General features: G+C 37.6%; 1 protein-coding gene across 1 annotated transcript in view; it reads left to right on the top strand.

Annotated features, from left to right (window-relative positions):
* The window catches only part of FRMPD4 (FERM and PDZ domain containing 4), a 120502-nt gene that overhangs the window by 102831 nt on the left and 4322 nt on the right, over positions 1–13349 (top strand). Inside the window, exons 7-14 of the mRNA XM_075491904.1 lie at positions 255–386; positions 2462–2581; positions 3351–3487; positions 4644–4770; positions 7156–7245; positions 7821–8003; positions 11301–11439; positions 12037–13098. Coding sequence (XP_075348019.1) covers positions 255–386; positions 2462–2581; positions 3351–3487; positions 4644–4770; positions 7156–7245; positions 7821–8003; positions 11301–11439; positions 12037–13098 — 1990 coding nt within the window. The remainder of the gene's footprint in view (positions 1–254; positions 387–2461; positions 2582–3350; positions 3488–4643; positions 4771–7155; positions 7246–7820; positions 8004–11300; positions 11440–12036; positions 13099–13349) is intronic.

Genomic DNA, 13349 nt, shown 5'->3' with positions numbered 1-13349 from the left:
ATGTATATATTTTTCACGTGCATGTTGAATATCATCTCAGGGATGTTCGAATATAAAGGCACTGATTTTTCACTGGGTGAATGTGTCTGATGTCCTGTATACTCGTGCAGAACAGACACGAAACACGACCGTCCTCCCATGTAACAGCTGGGCTTCCACCCTGTGCTGCATACATGCAGGGTGCATGGCAGTGAAGAACTGGGTCCCAATGCTTCATGAATTTAAGCTCATTTTATAAATCCTTTGTTAATTAGGATGTCATCTTAACACTCCAAGAAAAGCTTTCCATCAAGTGTATTGAACACTTTTCCCTGATGCTGGAGCAGAGAGTTGAAGGATCTGGAACGAAACTCCTTTTGCTACATGAACAGGAGACTCTAACTCAGGTTTGTGTAATGATATGTGAAAACAGATATTACTGAGACTGATTAATCAGTAAATTATCCATCTTTTTAATTACTCAAGTGAGTTAACTGCAGGATTTATAGTTCGATACAGTCTATCAAATAGCAGCAGTATTTAGATGTGGTTGTAAGAATCAAGTTCTCACAGAAAACAATTATTTTCTATTATATAGGCATCATATTTCATTGCTTCATTGGGCCATTAAAAAGTATTAAAAAGTTCATTAAAGATCAGACTGAAAGCTAGAAAATAGCTTTTTTCATATCATATGTGGCCCAGCTAATAAACATTCTCAGCCGGAAAATCGATGGTCACAATTCTGAGAACCACAGTCTGCCCAAATTCCTTTAAAAAGCTTATTTTGATCTTTGGTTCCTATCTGATTATACAGATCTGTATCTGGGTGACAGGAAATAATACTCTTTCTGATGAAGCCAAGTGTGGCTTGTTTACGCAGCGATACATTATGTCACTTCAGCGATGATGAATTGTGACCCGGAAAATGCTGTTGTGACTTTCTTCCTTAGATGAGGGAGGTGTGACTAGAGGTAAAGTTGCTTCACAGTTCCCAGCAGGGGACCCTGATTTTAGCTGCTTATCATTTTGCCAAACTGTTTACCCTGAAATTTTCCATGCTATTTCTATTTTTCAGGAGAACATGAGTATTTTTTAAATTTCACCTAAATTTACAAAAACAAGAGAAATGGATTCTTAGATGGGATGGGGAAAAAAGACTTAATTTAAATGCCAGAATCCCCTTGATCATGTAACTAGAGTCTGTGTAATGGTATGGAGGAACTTAATTTACCAATTAACCGTCTTTCTAGCATTTTCCAACTTCTAAGCACTTGACTTTGCCATGTTAACATTCTTTTCTTGTGGATATAAGCTACCCAATGAATACACAGAAGTACTCAATACTGGCTCTCCTGGCCTAGCTGTCTCTCTTTGAAGTAATTGGTAAAATTCCCATCGAAATCAGAAGAACCAGAATAAACCAACACAGTGAGCTTTTGAAAATCCCATCCAGAGCTCTGATTTATGCATACAGAGTCTATCTAGGTACTTAGGAATGAGGCCAGAGACAATGTGAGATAGATAAACAAACATTTTGAAAATTGTTAGGGCAAGGCAGAGACTTCACTGGAGATTTTTAAAAGTACAGTTTTATCAATTAAGGATGTTGATTATAAAGTACCCTAACTCTCTAACTACATTAGCCTAATTGAATAAACTACATAAATGACATTAATTCTCAGGGTTTCTTCTTTGAAGTTCCTGTAAAATCAGCAATACTTTAATTTGCCATTATAATGTTGCTGCTGACCATGACTTACAATGGTGTTATTGGATTGTTACCCTTTCATCCAATTATTCATGAGCTATGCAGTGGTCCCCCATGAATATACCCAGTTTACAGTTCTACATGCTGAACAAAGTTTTGCTGACCAACAAGCAAAGTGGTCTTTTTCATTTTTTAATGTATTGGGAGAGATTTATCTTGGTCGGAAGTCTGGGGGTAGGTCTCTTAATCCAGAACAACCCAGGAAAATTCAAAAAAGCCAGTTTCTCGCAAATGGTCTAGTGGATTAAAACAAGCAAGAGAAAGTGAGAATAATAGCTACTAAGCTGTACTTCACCTGTGTTCTCAGTCAGTCTAAGATATAAAATGTGACTTCTCCCCAAAAACCTTCTAGCCCTTCTCATTTATGAGTATTTTGGTCCTGCTGAAGCACAACTCAGTTTGTATTTTCATTAAGGTCTGTTTTCTCTGTCCTTTCACTCTGGTTCTGAATGAGTGAATTCTGTTGCTTTAAGGATGAGTTGTATTGGGCAGTCATGCCTATAGGAGTCTAAAAGTCTTTCCACAATATTATATATATGGTGTTCTTACGTGAAGAACTTAATAAGGAGCCCGTGGCAAAGCTCTTTGTTGGACAGAATTATTTTTCTTGATACCATGTGGTTCTGGAACAGGGTCACAGTGCCCAAGACTACAGACCGCATTGCACAACCAGGGTTGCCAAGCTCTGATATGATTATTGCACTGTCCTAGGTGACCCAGAGGCCAAGCTCGCATAAGATGAGATGTCTTTTCAGGATTAGCTTTGTCCCAAAGGATCCCATTGATCTTTTAAGAAGAGATCCAGTTGCTTTTGAATATCTCTATGTACAGGTAAGTGAAGGCATGGCCATTGTTAGCGTAAAGGAAAATAAAAAGATAGTTGCACTCAGTGTGTATACAGATTTATATCTTCACAAAGAAAAGTGTGGCTGCAGTAAATCCTGGTTTTTATTTCTGCTGCATAAAGCTAAAGCACTTGGGGAATGTGCAAATCTTTATCATCTGCAAAGTCCCCTTCCTTCATAAGTCTCTCCAAATAGTAATGCTTTGATATCTTTCCAAAATATATTTGGCTTTAGAAAAGAGTGAAGCTGAAGTAATTGCTAATACTTATTTCTGGTACTGTAATATCAGACAGAAATGATGTCTGAAAAGGAACTTCCAGTAAAATGGATGAGAAAACTGATGTACAAGCAACATGGTTCTCCTGGGTATCTCACCAGTTAGAATCCTGCTATCCTGAGTCCAGATACACTGATACCCTCCCAACACTCTTTGTGAAAGGGGATTACTGTTCTCCCCTGGAAAGATGAAGAGAGCTTAGATCAAAATGCTTATGCCTTCTGCTCCTTGGCAGAAGTCCTTGTGTTCTTCAGAAGTTCCCATACCCTGGTAAGCATCTGACACCTCTGAGAGCAACAGTCCTACCTTCAGCATGGTCCTGCTTCTGAGTTCGGGGTTACTCTTCATGCAATGATAATTTAAAAAACAAACAAACAAACAAACAAACAAAAACAGAAAACAAAAAACCAAAGGACTATAATTTATTTTTAGTGCAAGATTTTTAAACTTGATGCTCCCTCTACTGGTTCTTTGGCAGAGCTGTAACGACGTGGTTCAAGAAAGATTTGGACCAGAACTGAAATATGACATTGCCCTGCGGTTGGCTGCATTACAAATGTATATTGCGACTGTGACCACCAAGCAAACTCAGAAAATCTCCCTCAAATATATAGAGTAAGTTGAGAATACAGTGTATTCTTTAAAGGTGAAACATTAGGATTAACTTGTGGATTCTTTGTTTCTTTAATATGTCTGTATGTATGCACCAATTTTAGGTTCATTCTTTGTTGCTGAAATTGATTCAGGTGTGTTAAGAGCTGTAAGTATGGACTACACCTTTTGGGCATCTGTTTAGGCATGTGAAATAGCCTATAACTGTAAATAAGATTAAGTCACTCATTTTCAATGTTTTAATGGTCAGATCTAAGTTTATGTGGTCTGGATCCTATGGTTTTAGTAGAGATTATTATAGTAAGATTCAGTTGATTTCTTGCTACAGAAGATTGTAGGGTCTTAGATTCCACTTGAAAGATTTCTTAGATACAGAAGTATCCTAGTAGGCACCTGTTTTATGTTAGACAACCTGTATTTGTAACTACAAAGCAAAAGAAAATTTCTATAATGCAATTGTGGGTACATCTGCTTAGATTTAAAAAACAAAACAAAACAAAACTTTTGTTGGTTTTGCTTAGTTTGCTTGCAGAATGCAAATAATAACTACTCGATCATGTAGAGTTTATCTACCTTACTGAGGACCATTTTATATTGTATTATATTAATGAATCAGCAGAAATAATTACTACAAGTGAAGAGTCAGTCTTCTATCAAAAGGAGTGCTTCAAGCAGAAAAGAAAACTTGGTAAAAGGGGGGGGACTGGTTGTTTTTGAGGGAAAAAAACCCAAAAATACAAGTGACAAAGACAATGGTTGACTGCTTTGCATATGCTAAGAAAACCCAAGAAAATAATATTAAATCTGACATTATGTTTTTAAATCTTCTGCGATTTTAATTCTATAATGGTACTTGCCTATGTGATTAAGTGGTGTTTAACAATACAGCATAGATTTTAAACATAAAGACTTTAAACTTTTCTGAAAGGCATGATGGAAGAGAGAGAAGGGATAGAAGAAAGATTATATATCATTGTAAAGCATCTTTTTCATAAGTAATATATGGTTTGAACATAGAAAATAATGTGTTATTGCAAAACTCTGGACTTGATCAACTCTCCTGTTTTCAGGCATTCATTCACTTGGCATTGTAGTCACCAGTCTTTAGATAAATAATCATCACAGGAACGTGAAATTAAACATATGCCTTTTATTGCAGAAAAGAATGGGGATTAGAGACTTTTCTTCCATCTGCTGTGCTGCAAAGCATGAAAGAAAAGAACATAAAGAAAGCACTTTCACACCTTGTCAAAGCAAATCAAAACCTAGTTCCTCCGGGTAAAAAGGTATTACATTTGCATCTTAATGGAAAATATGTTTTAAAGAACAGAAAGGGTGGCATGCATGGGAAACATTTAAAATTAATCCTTCGGAGAAACACCTAGCCATTATATTTTCAGAGAATATAGACAATTTAACTTTCGGTGCTCAGTACAACATAGACAAGAACAATTAAAAATAATTAATTATACACCAACTAAACTATCTTCTTATCTTGAGAATGCCAGAAAACTGGTTATTAATGCTTCATGTATGATAAAGATACGTATTTTTTAATTCATTTAGTGCTTCCTATTAATGGCAGACTTGTTATGAAAGTTATTGTTCTCTCTCTGATGCTCAGATCTGAACCACATTAACCTATGGGCCTGACATAAATGCTGTTTTTCAGGATTGTTTTCTGTTATGCTATAGATAGAGACTTTTCGCTGGCTAAGATCTAACTGTGTAGATGATGCTCCTTACAGTAACTGACCCTCCTTGCTATTGTAAAATGCTTTTCTTAGCACTAAGGTTTAACTTCAGCTGGAAAAAACATGTAGAAGGCAATGTGTCTGAGAAATGCCTTTGTTACATGCATACAGCTGAGGCTGGTTTTAGACACCATAATGAGGTTTCTTTATGCAAGTCATCTCGTCTCTCTTTGTAGTCAGTGGAGAGAAATAGGCACTTCTAGGGAGCGATTCATCCCATCCCACATTAGGAACCAAAAATAGGTCAGATGACTTGTGTCCTAGAAATGCCTATTTCTCTCCATGGACTATAAAAAGAACCTAAGAGTGACTAGGTGAGACACAAAAATGAGTTGAATCCTGCTTCATGACACTTTATTTCTGAACAGAAAAACCCCAAAACACCTGGTGCCTGAGCTAAGGTTCATGGTGATCAGCAGAAATCCTGCTTGGAGGTTTCGGATCACATCATGACTGTGACCATAGCTCTGTGTTTGACCTGCGATGCTCAGGAAGAAAGGCCACCTTTTTGACTGAAGCACTGCACGTGTCCTGTACTGCTGAAGCTAAAGCTAAATAATGCCAGTTGCTTATTGTTTATCCTGGTAGTGTAGATTTGGGTTTATTTTGGAAGCCATTGCTGCTGCAGGCCTTGCAGGTGACGACAGTGGCATACAGTATCGGTTCTTGGTTAGAAGAGAGGTTGCAACAGTCCCTTCCTGCAGCAAGCAGACTTCGTTGTTTTTGCTTTATTCTTTTAGATTTGAGCTTTGGAAATATGTTGTGTGCTCAGCTGCTTTTTTAGCAGGTAGCTCTCAGAAACAAAGCATCTGAGCTCATCGTCACCTTCTGTCTCACTTGTAGGTACTAACGCAGGAACCGATTTCTTTCTGGGGTCTTCTGTCCCTCCACATGAAGGGAAACCTGTCATTCTCAGGATTCTCCCATTTTTTACAACCCCTGTGTATTTTTACACCAACTGAACATCTGGTGAAGGGAAGGGGAAAGCATTCCCACTAGTTGCTCTGCTCTGAATTAATTTCCTCCTTGGCATCTAGAAAAACCTTAGGATAGGGACTTTTAAAATGCTTTTCAAGATCAAATAAGATTTTGAATTGGAAATGAGGTGGATGAAATGAGAATAGCAAATGAGATGAGCTTGGTTTATCTTATCTTTTAAAAGTCCAGATCTAAGGATTTACACCAGGGAGGTATAAGGTTTGGGTCCAGACTGTTTGGGTGAAATGAACTGTTTCTTGTTTCCATTCAGTCTTATAAAATATTTCCAAGTTGTTTCTTTTCAAGTGGGTAGTTTAAGCTCAGAGGAGAAAAAGGAGATAAATTATGACATGTATTGCATGATATGATCATATCTGTTGGTGTACTGTATTTGGCTTTCAGATCTATTCCCTACTAAATATAGTGGAAGAGTTTTATTTTAAAAAAATGGGAAATGCAGTAATGAGGTGGAATAATATGCCATATGCCACAAGTACCTAGCAAAATGTAATACACAGAGCTGACAAAAGCAAATTCTTTGTTCTCTTTCTCTGTATAGGTACATAAATGTTTAAGAACTGATGGTGATTATGAATGGAAAGCTGCTGTCTAGCCTTGAAATCCCTCAATGAACAGATGTTTAATTTGAGTAGTTTAACGTCTTCCCTTCATTGGAGCAGTTACGATGTTCTTGCAGTGCTCTGATCTGCCCGTACCCAAGTCCTCAGTGCATTTTAACTAAACAAGCAAGATCTTAAAGTTAAGAGTGAAACTGTTTCTCCTCATCTGAAACTCAAGCATCTAACGATTTAGTTTCAGGCTCTGAAGAGCTGTTATTGCAGTCCATTCTCCTTAGACTACACAAATACATTTTCTTTCTGAATTTGGTAATGTGATGATTTCCACTACTACCTCTTACCCCTGTTTCTCCTCCCTCAGCTATCTGCTCTGCAAGCCAAGGTGCATTATCTAAAGTTCCTCAGTGATCTACGATTATATGGAGGGCGTGTTTTCAAGGCAACATTAGTGGTAATATTTCTCTTGAAATAGTCTCTCTCTTCTCTTGATTTTTTATCCAAATATCTTTTTGCAAAAGCTGGACCATATAATTTTCTTTAGAAGTTTAGGTTCTAGTCATACACTTAAAAATAATTGTTAAATTGAACCAAATCACTTTTTTTGCTTTTAATCTTGAAAATAACATTCTGGTTATAATTTGAATTTTTACTGAGGATTTAGAGGTGGGTTAGCACCCTTTTGGCAAATAGCACCATCCAATTAACTATAGAATACTAATATTATTAGTCTGGAAAACTCTTGGTGGCAAAGATTTTCTTTTAACAGAAGCAGATTCCATCCATCCGTCTGTCTGTCCATCTTACTATCCATTTAAAAACTACAGTGCAGTCAATATCCAGGAACAGATTCCTTTACTTTTTGTTTTTAATTATGAATCAAGTATGCTCTTATATATTGTAGCATTCAATGTAGAAACGCCATGCAAATGTAGCTCCAGGAAAATGAAAGGAGGCAGGGACAATTTCTGTCACTATGCAGTACCTATCATATTTTTTACTTTTGCTTTTTTTCTTTTTCTGCTAAAGCAGGGAGAAAAGCGGTCAGAAGTGACACTGTTAGTAGGGCCGCGGTATGGAATCAGTCATGTGATAAACACCAAAACAAACCTGGTGGCTCTTCTGGCAGACTTCAGCCACGTGAACAGGATTGAGATGTTTACAGAAGATGAAAGCAGTGTTAGAGTTGAGCTGCACGTCTTAGATGTAAAAGTAAGTTTGTTGTTGATTTGTATTGGTATAATATCTTTAAATAACGTTTTTGTCTTTATTTGAGTATTTGATCAAGCTATACTGTTCTGAACGTTTTCATGCCAATAATATTCTGAGGGTGCGTTTTTAGCTATTTTGTGGTCAGAGTGCATGTAGAGTACAGCTTGGGCATTTGAGGGGCCTACGGTGTACCAGACTGGTACTTTGCAGCAGTTGTATTCTATTCTGATTTTTGTCTTGGCTGACACCAGGCAACTCGCTTTGTTGTTGTCTTCCTTGATTTCCGTGGTGAGAAGAGGTGATGATGAAATTGGCCTTCTTTTGAAGCTCCTTGAGTCCCTAGAAGCTCCTTCTAGTGTAACAGACAATATTATTACCGTTAGAGAATTGCCAGCTGCATCAGCCCAGTGTCCCCTGTAATCCAGTGTTTTACCTGCCAAGTTCACTGCAGGTAACCGCACAGCAGTTACCAATGAAAGGCAAGGCTTTTTTTTAGCCCTTATAATTCCAGTTAAGTGTTTTACCCTACATAATATATTCATAGATCCTCTTCATCTACCTATACTCATTTAATTTCTCTTGAATCCCGCTTAACACTGTGTCTGTGGCATCTAGTGGCAATGAGTGGAGTTTTGTATATTATATTGTCCTGGTTCTTCTTGGTGTGTTTTCTGTTTGGTTCTGAAGTGAAAGGCTTCATAGACTGTCTAGAGCATTAATCAGGATAATCAGAGATTGAAGGAAGAGTTCTCATTATACTTGAAACTTAAATATTCTATGAAAATAAATAGAGCCTAACAGTTCTTTTTGCTTACCCAGCTATACACAAAAAACATACACAAGGAATATTTTACTAAGCTTTTGCTTTGAATACTTTATGTTTATTGACCTGGAACTGTTTCCCTGTATTTAAGTTAATGAAAAAAACATTGCTGTAAATTAATGTAGATGCTCTTTGACAGCAACTTAAGAGAAATTTGGTGAACACAGCATTTGTGGGTGAACACAGCATCTCTTTCACCTTACTTAGCAATGATAACATCTGAGGATCGCAGGCTACTTTACCTGCGTTACTGTGCTAAACTTGTAGCCCTCTTGTGAGAAAGCTGTTATCCCCTTTTTGCAGATGGAGAAAGTAATATAGAAATTAAATCCTTCCCATCTGCCCGTATGTAAAATGCAGCACTGTATGCCATAGTATTATATATTACCATGCTATTGTGTTGTTTTATATTATAATACTGTTAGAGTCTTACTGTAAACCGTGTATATCCTCATCTCCTTGCATTTTGACACATGCAATCTTAAACCCAGAGAGACTGGCCTAACATTAAAATAACAAATCTAGGAGGCTCTCGGTGGAATTTAACAAAAAATTGCCTCTCTGTGGGGCGCAGTTAGGGGTTGTCACTGTGTCCTTTGTAAGAGATGGGGGCACACACAGGTAGTTATTCACAACTGATCTTTTCATCCCTTGGCTTACCCTAAGGTAGCAGGTCCATATATCCAGATGCTGAATATGCCAAAATGTGTCATATATGCCAATATTTTCTTAATGAATAAATGAATAAACAGTTTGGATTTTTATTTTAGTTTTGGTTCTTTTTAATGTCTTCTCAAGCATGTATCACTTGGCAGAAGCAGGCAATAAAAGTTTAGCTGTCACAGGACTGTTCAGCAGATTAACAGTAGTTCACAGCACTGTTTTCAGCAATCTGAGATTTCTGTGGAGATCATCCATTTCTGTCAATCACTGCAGAAAATTTGAGATCAACATAGCATTTCAAATGTTAGTTTTCAGCAGTCAGTCGAAAGAACAGAGATTAATTAGCCCATTGTAGGTTTAACAATTTATAGTTAACTTTTATAGCTATAGTTGAATGCTTTGAAAGAAGCATGTCTTGAATAGAACCTCAAACTGTAGCACAAAATACTTTAAAGAAAAAAAATGCATAAATTTTTCCATGTCGCTCAAAACTGTTCATACAACATTCAGGGCACCCAGGGTATTTTGGCCTAAGATGCTGCAGCACAGGCATTTAAAAATTATCAGACCTATTGTGGGTTTGGTAGTGAGCTATGATCATCAGTTATGTTTTGGCCACAGCCTCCATTAGAATCAGTTGTCTTTTAACTAGTAAGGGGTTGAGTAACTTGAAGAGCCATCCTTGTTGCATGTAATGTTCCTCCTGGAACAAATGATGCAGGTCCCTGCATCTGTGACAGTGGGCTCTGCATGCTAAATTATGATAAATTGTCACAAATGTCCAGATAGCTATGAGTCACTACAAACTGTGAGTGATAAGATGGGTTGTCTACAGTGTAATTTCTATCTATGTGTCATGGTAAGGGCTTCATTTTTACTTCCTTTCTAGGAGTTGTAGAGGCTAACCACCTTAAAATAAAATTGAGAAGAGCAGCTTTTGGTGTTAAAAGCTACAGAGACATGAACAAAAGTTTTGGGCAAATAAATTTATATATTGTGGCAAAAGAAAAGGGAATTAAAGAAAGTATGTTTCACATGGATGTCTCGGGTTCGATGCTCGCTAGCCTGGCAGACGTATTTTTTCAAAGTCTGAGGTCTCTCATTTTTCTGTTAGGTTTGACTTTTTTTTTTAAACGCTTTGAGTTTGTTTTCTTTGCTGATCTCCCTTCTGAGGATCTTTCTCTGTTCTCTTTGTCTCTGTTTATCTGCTTATTTTTTCATCACTTGTCTTTTCAGTGATGCCAGGCCACAAACACTGAACTCTTTTAAGCTGTCATTGTAATATTCACTGTCACTGCTGTGTAATGATAGCTTTAACCTCAGAACTGTATTTTCTGAACATGAACTTTCCCTGACTCTGTTTGCTTCCCGTGTTTTGCTTCTTTACATGTGCTTAGGGCACCTCATTTTCTGGGAAGCTGCAGATGCCCATACTACTGTAAGACTCCAGCACCTAATGTATGAGGTTCTTAGCCCTTGGCAGTTTCTGAGTAACAGTAAACAGTGCCTTGGCGAGAATAATATATCTATGCAAGAAAAAGATGGTACTTAAAATGGTTGGCTTCATTCAGAAAGAGAGGAAAATCAGCTGTTAAAATGTCCGGTTGGACTTCTACCTTACTGCAACTCCAGTCTTTTCTAAATGTTTGATACTGTTTTATATTGGTAGTGAGGAAAATAAGTTCTTGTGTGTATTTTTCAGTGTGGTGTTTGTGATGTAATTCCCTTTGCTTCCATGTAGTAGTATTGTCAGCAGGTAAACAGATTGAGGAGGAACAGCCTTAACCAAGACTTGGTTGTATTCTTCTTAGCCTATTACTCTACTGATGGAGTCATCAGATGCAATGAATCTTGCTTGCCTAACAGCTGGATATTATAGACTGCTGGTTGACTCAAGGCGCTCAATATTTAACATGGCCAACAAGAAAAATACAGGGAGCCGAGAAACAGGTATTCATTGCACAGTATGTTAACAATGGTCCAATGTATAAAGCAGAAGCCAACTTAAGCCAGTGCACCTCCAGATAAATAGAAGGCTATACCAAATGAGATCTCATTGCTGGCTCAGACCTAGCACCACAGTATATCAGTTCAGCTTTATAATGTTCTAATATTCAGCCTATGATAGCATCTTAATGGTAAAATAAAGCAGGTGAATAACGTCTTTCGTACTGTAGCGGAACAGATGCACGCTCCCTGTGAGTGTTATTATTTTATATGCATATATCTTTTGTAAGAATGCATATGATGTTGGAGAAACCAGCTGGGGATTTGGTTTTGTGTTACTATTCCTGCAATAGCATTTGTACCTAGCTGAGGTTTAGTTTTGTACTAAAGTACAAAAATACCAGTTAAACTTTAGGTCATTGAATCAACAGGTATTTAACTTAGCACAGAGGTGAGTTTGAAAGTGCTTTTCTGAAGTGTTTGATGGCCTAGCTGTCCTATTCAGAGTGTTTATTGTCAGTATTAACAAGTTACTGTCTAAAAATTACATGACTTTGCTTTTTGATTTCACAACGTTGACTTTATTTCACCATGCTATAGGAACTGAAAATAGAGGGAAGCATAATCTCCTTGCTTCTGAGTGGAATTGTATACCAAAAACTACCACTTTCCTGGCTGACGGAGATCAAGAGACTCAAATGTCCTTTGCTGATCCAAAGCAGAAGACTGTAGATGTTTCTGAAAGTCTGTTATGTCAAAAAGAACACAGACATCTGTACATAGAAAATACTTATAATTCAGGTGGATTTGATCAGCATCTGGCCAAGCAAAGTGACCCCACTGAAGCAGAAGAAAGCAGAAATTTTAATCAGCCTTCACTGCTGTCACTCTCAGGTTTGGAATCTAGCAAGAAAGCACAGGATTCCCCCAGAGGAGCAAAAGTTTCCTTTATATTTGGAGATCACAACTTGGATGGTATCAACCCCCAGACTCTTGGCTATGAAAGGCTTTTGGATGATAGTCCAGAAGTACTAGACAAACAAAGAGCCATTTATATTAGTAATGCCAATGACATTAAAGGCCTGGAGTTGTCACCAGATGCTGAAAGCATTCAATTTGCTACAAATTCTGTTTACGCAACTATAAACGATGGTAAAATTTTTGGAGCTGCGGAAGGGATAGAAGAGCCTTTGCTGCATGATATTTGTTATGCAGAAAACACAGATGATGCCGAAGATGAAGATGAAGTAAGCTGTGAAGAAGACATTATGGTAGGAGAAATCAATAGGCCTGCTCTTCTCAGCCTTTCTGGTTCTAGTGATGACATTATTGATTTGACTTCACTTCCCCCTCCGGAAGGTGATGATAATGAAGATGATTTCCTATTGCATACCTTAAACATGGCCATTGCTGCTCCTCCACCTGGCTTCAGGGACAGTTCAGATGAGGAAGACTCTCAGAATCAAGCAACGCAGCCTAGAGACAACAAGGAGCAAGCCAGTAATCTAGGCAATGATGACATTCCAGTGTCACTTATCGATGCTGTCCCTACTAATACAGAGGGGAAGTGTGAGAAGGGGCTAGATGATGCTGTAGTCTCTACACTTCAAGCACTAGAAGCTTTGGCTGCTTCAGAGGAACAGCAGACGAATGACAATTCAGGTTCTTTCACCATAGTTACATTTATTCATTGAAAATCATTCCATCTCATCCATTTAGCTTTGGAAATACTCCATTTCATGAGGGTTGGGGTTTTTTTGGTTTTCCTTTTTTTTTTCTTTTTTGCCATCATTTTGCATACATCATATTCCATGTTATTTAATGGAACTACCGTTATGTTACTAAACTACCTGTCCTGGGAACTGTGCAATAAAGTCAGAGTATTCTTACCACGCATATTTTTGTCTCTAACA

This window comes from Mycteria americana, chromosome 1, assembly GCF_035582795.1.
Source record: "Mycteria americana isolate JAX WOST 10 ecotype Jacksonville Zoo and Gardens chromosome 1, USCA_MyAme_1.0, whole genome shotgun sequence".
Taxonomy (NCBI): domain Eukaryota; kingdom Metazoa; phylum Chordata; class Aves; order Ciconiiformes; family Ciconiidae; genus Mycteria; species Mycteria americana.
The sequence above is the reverse complement of the archived record's forward strand: the minus strand, read 5'-3'. Positions and strand labels throughout refer to the sequence as shown.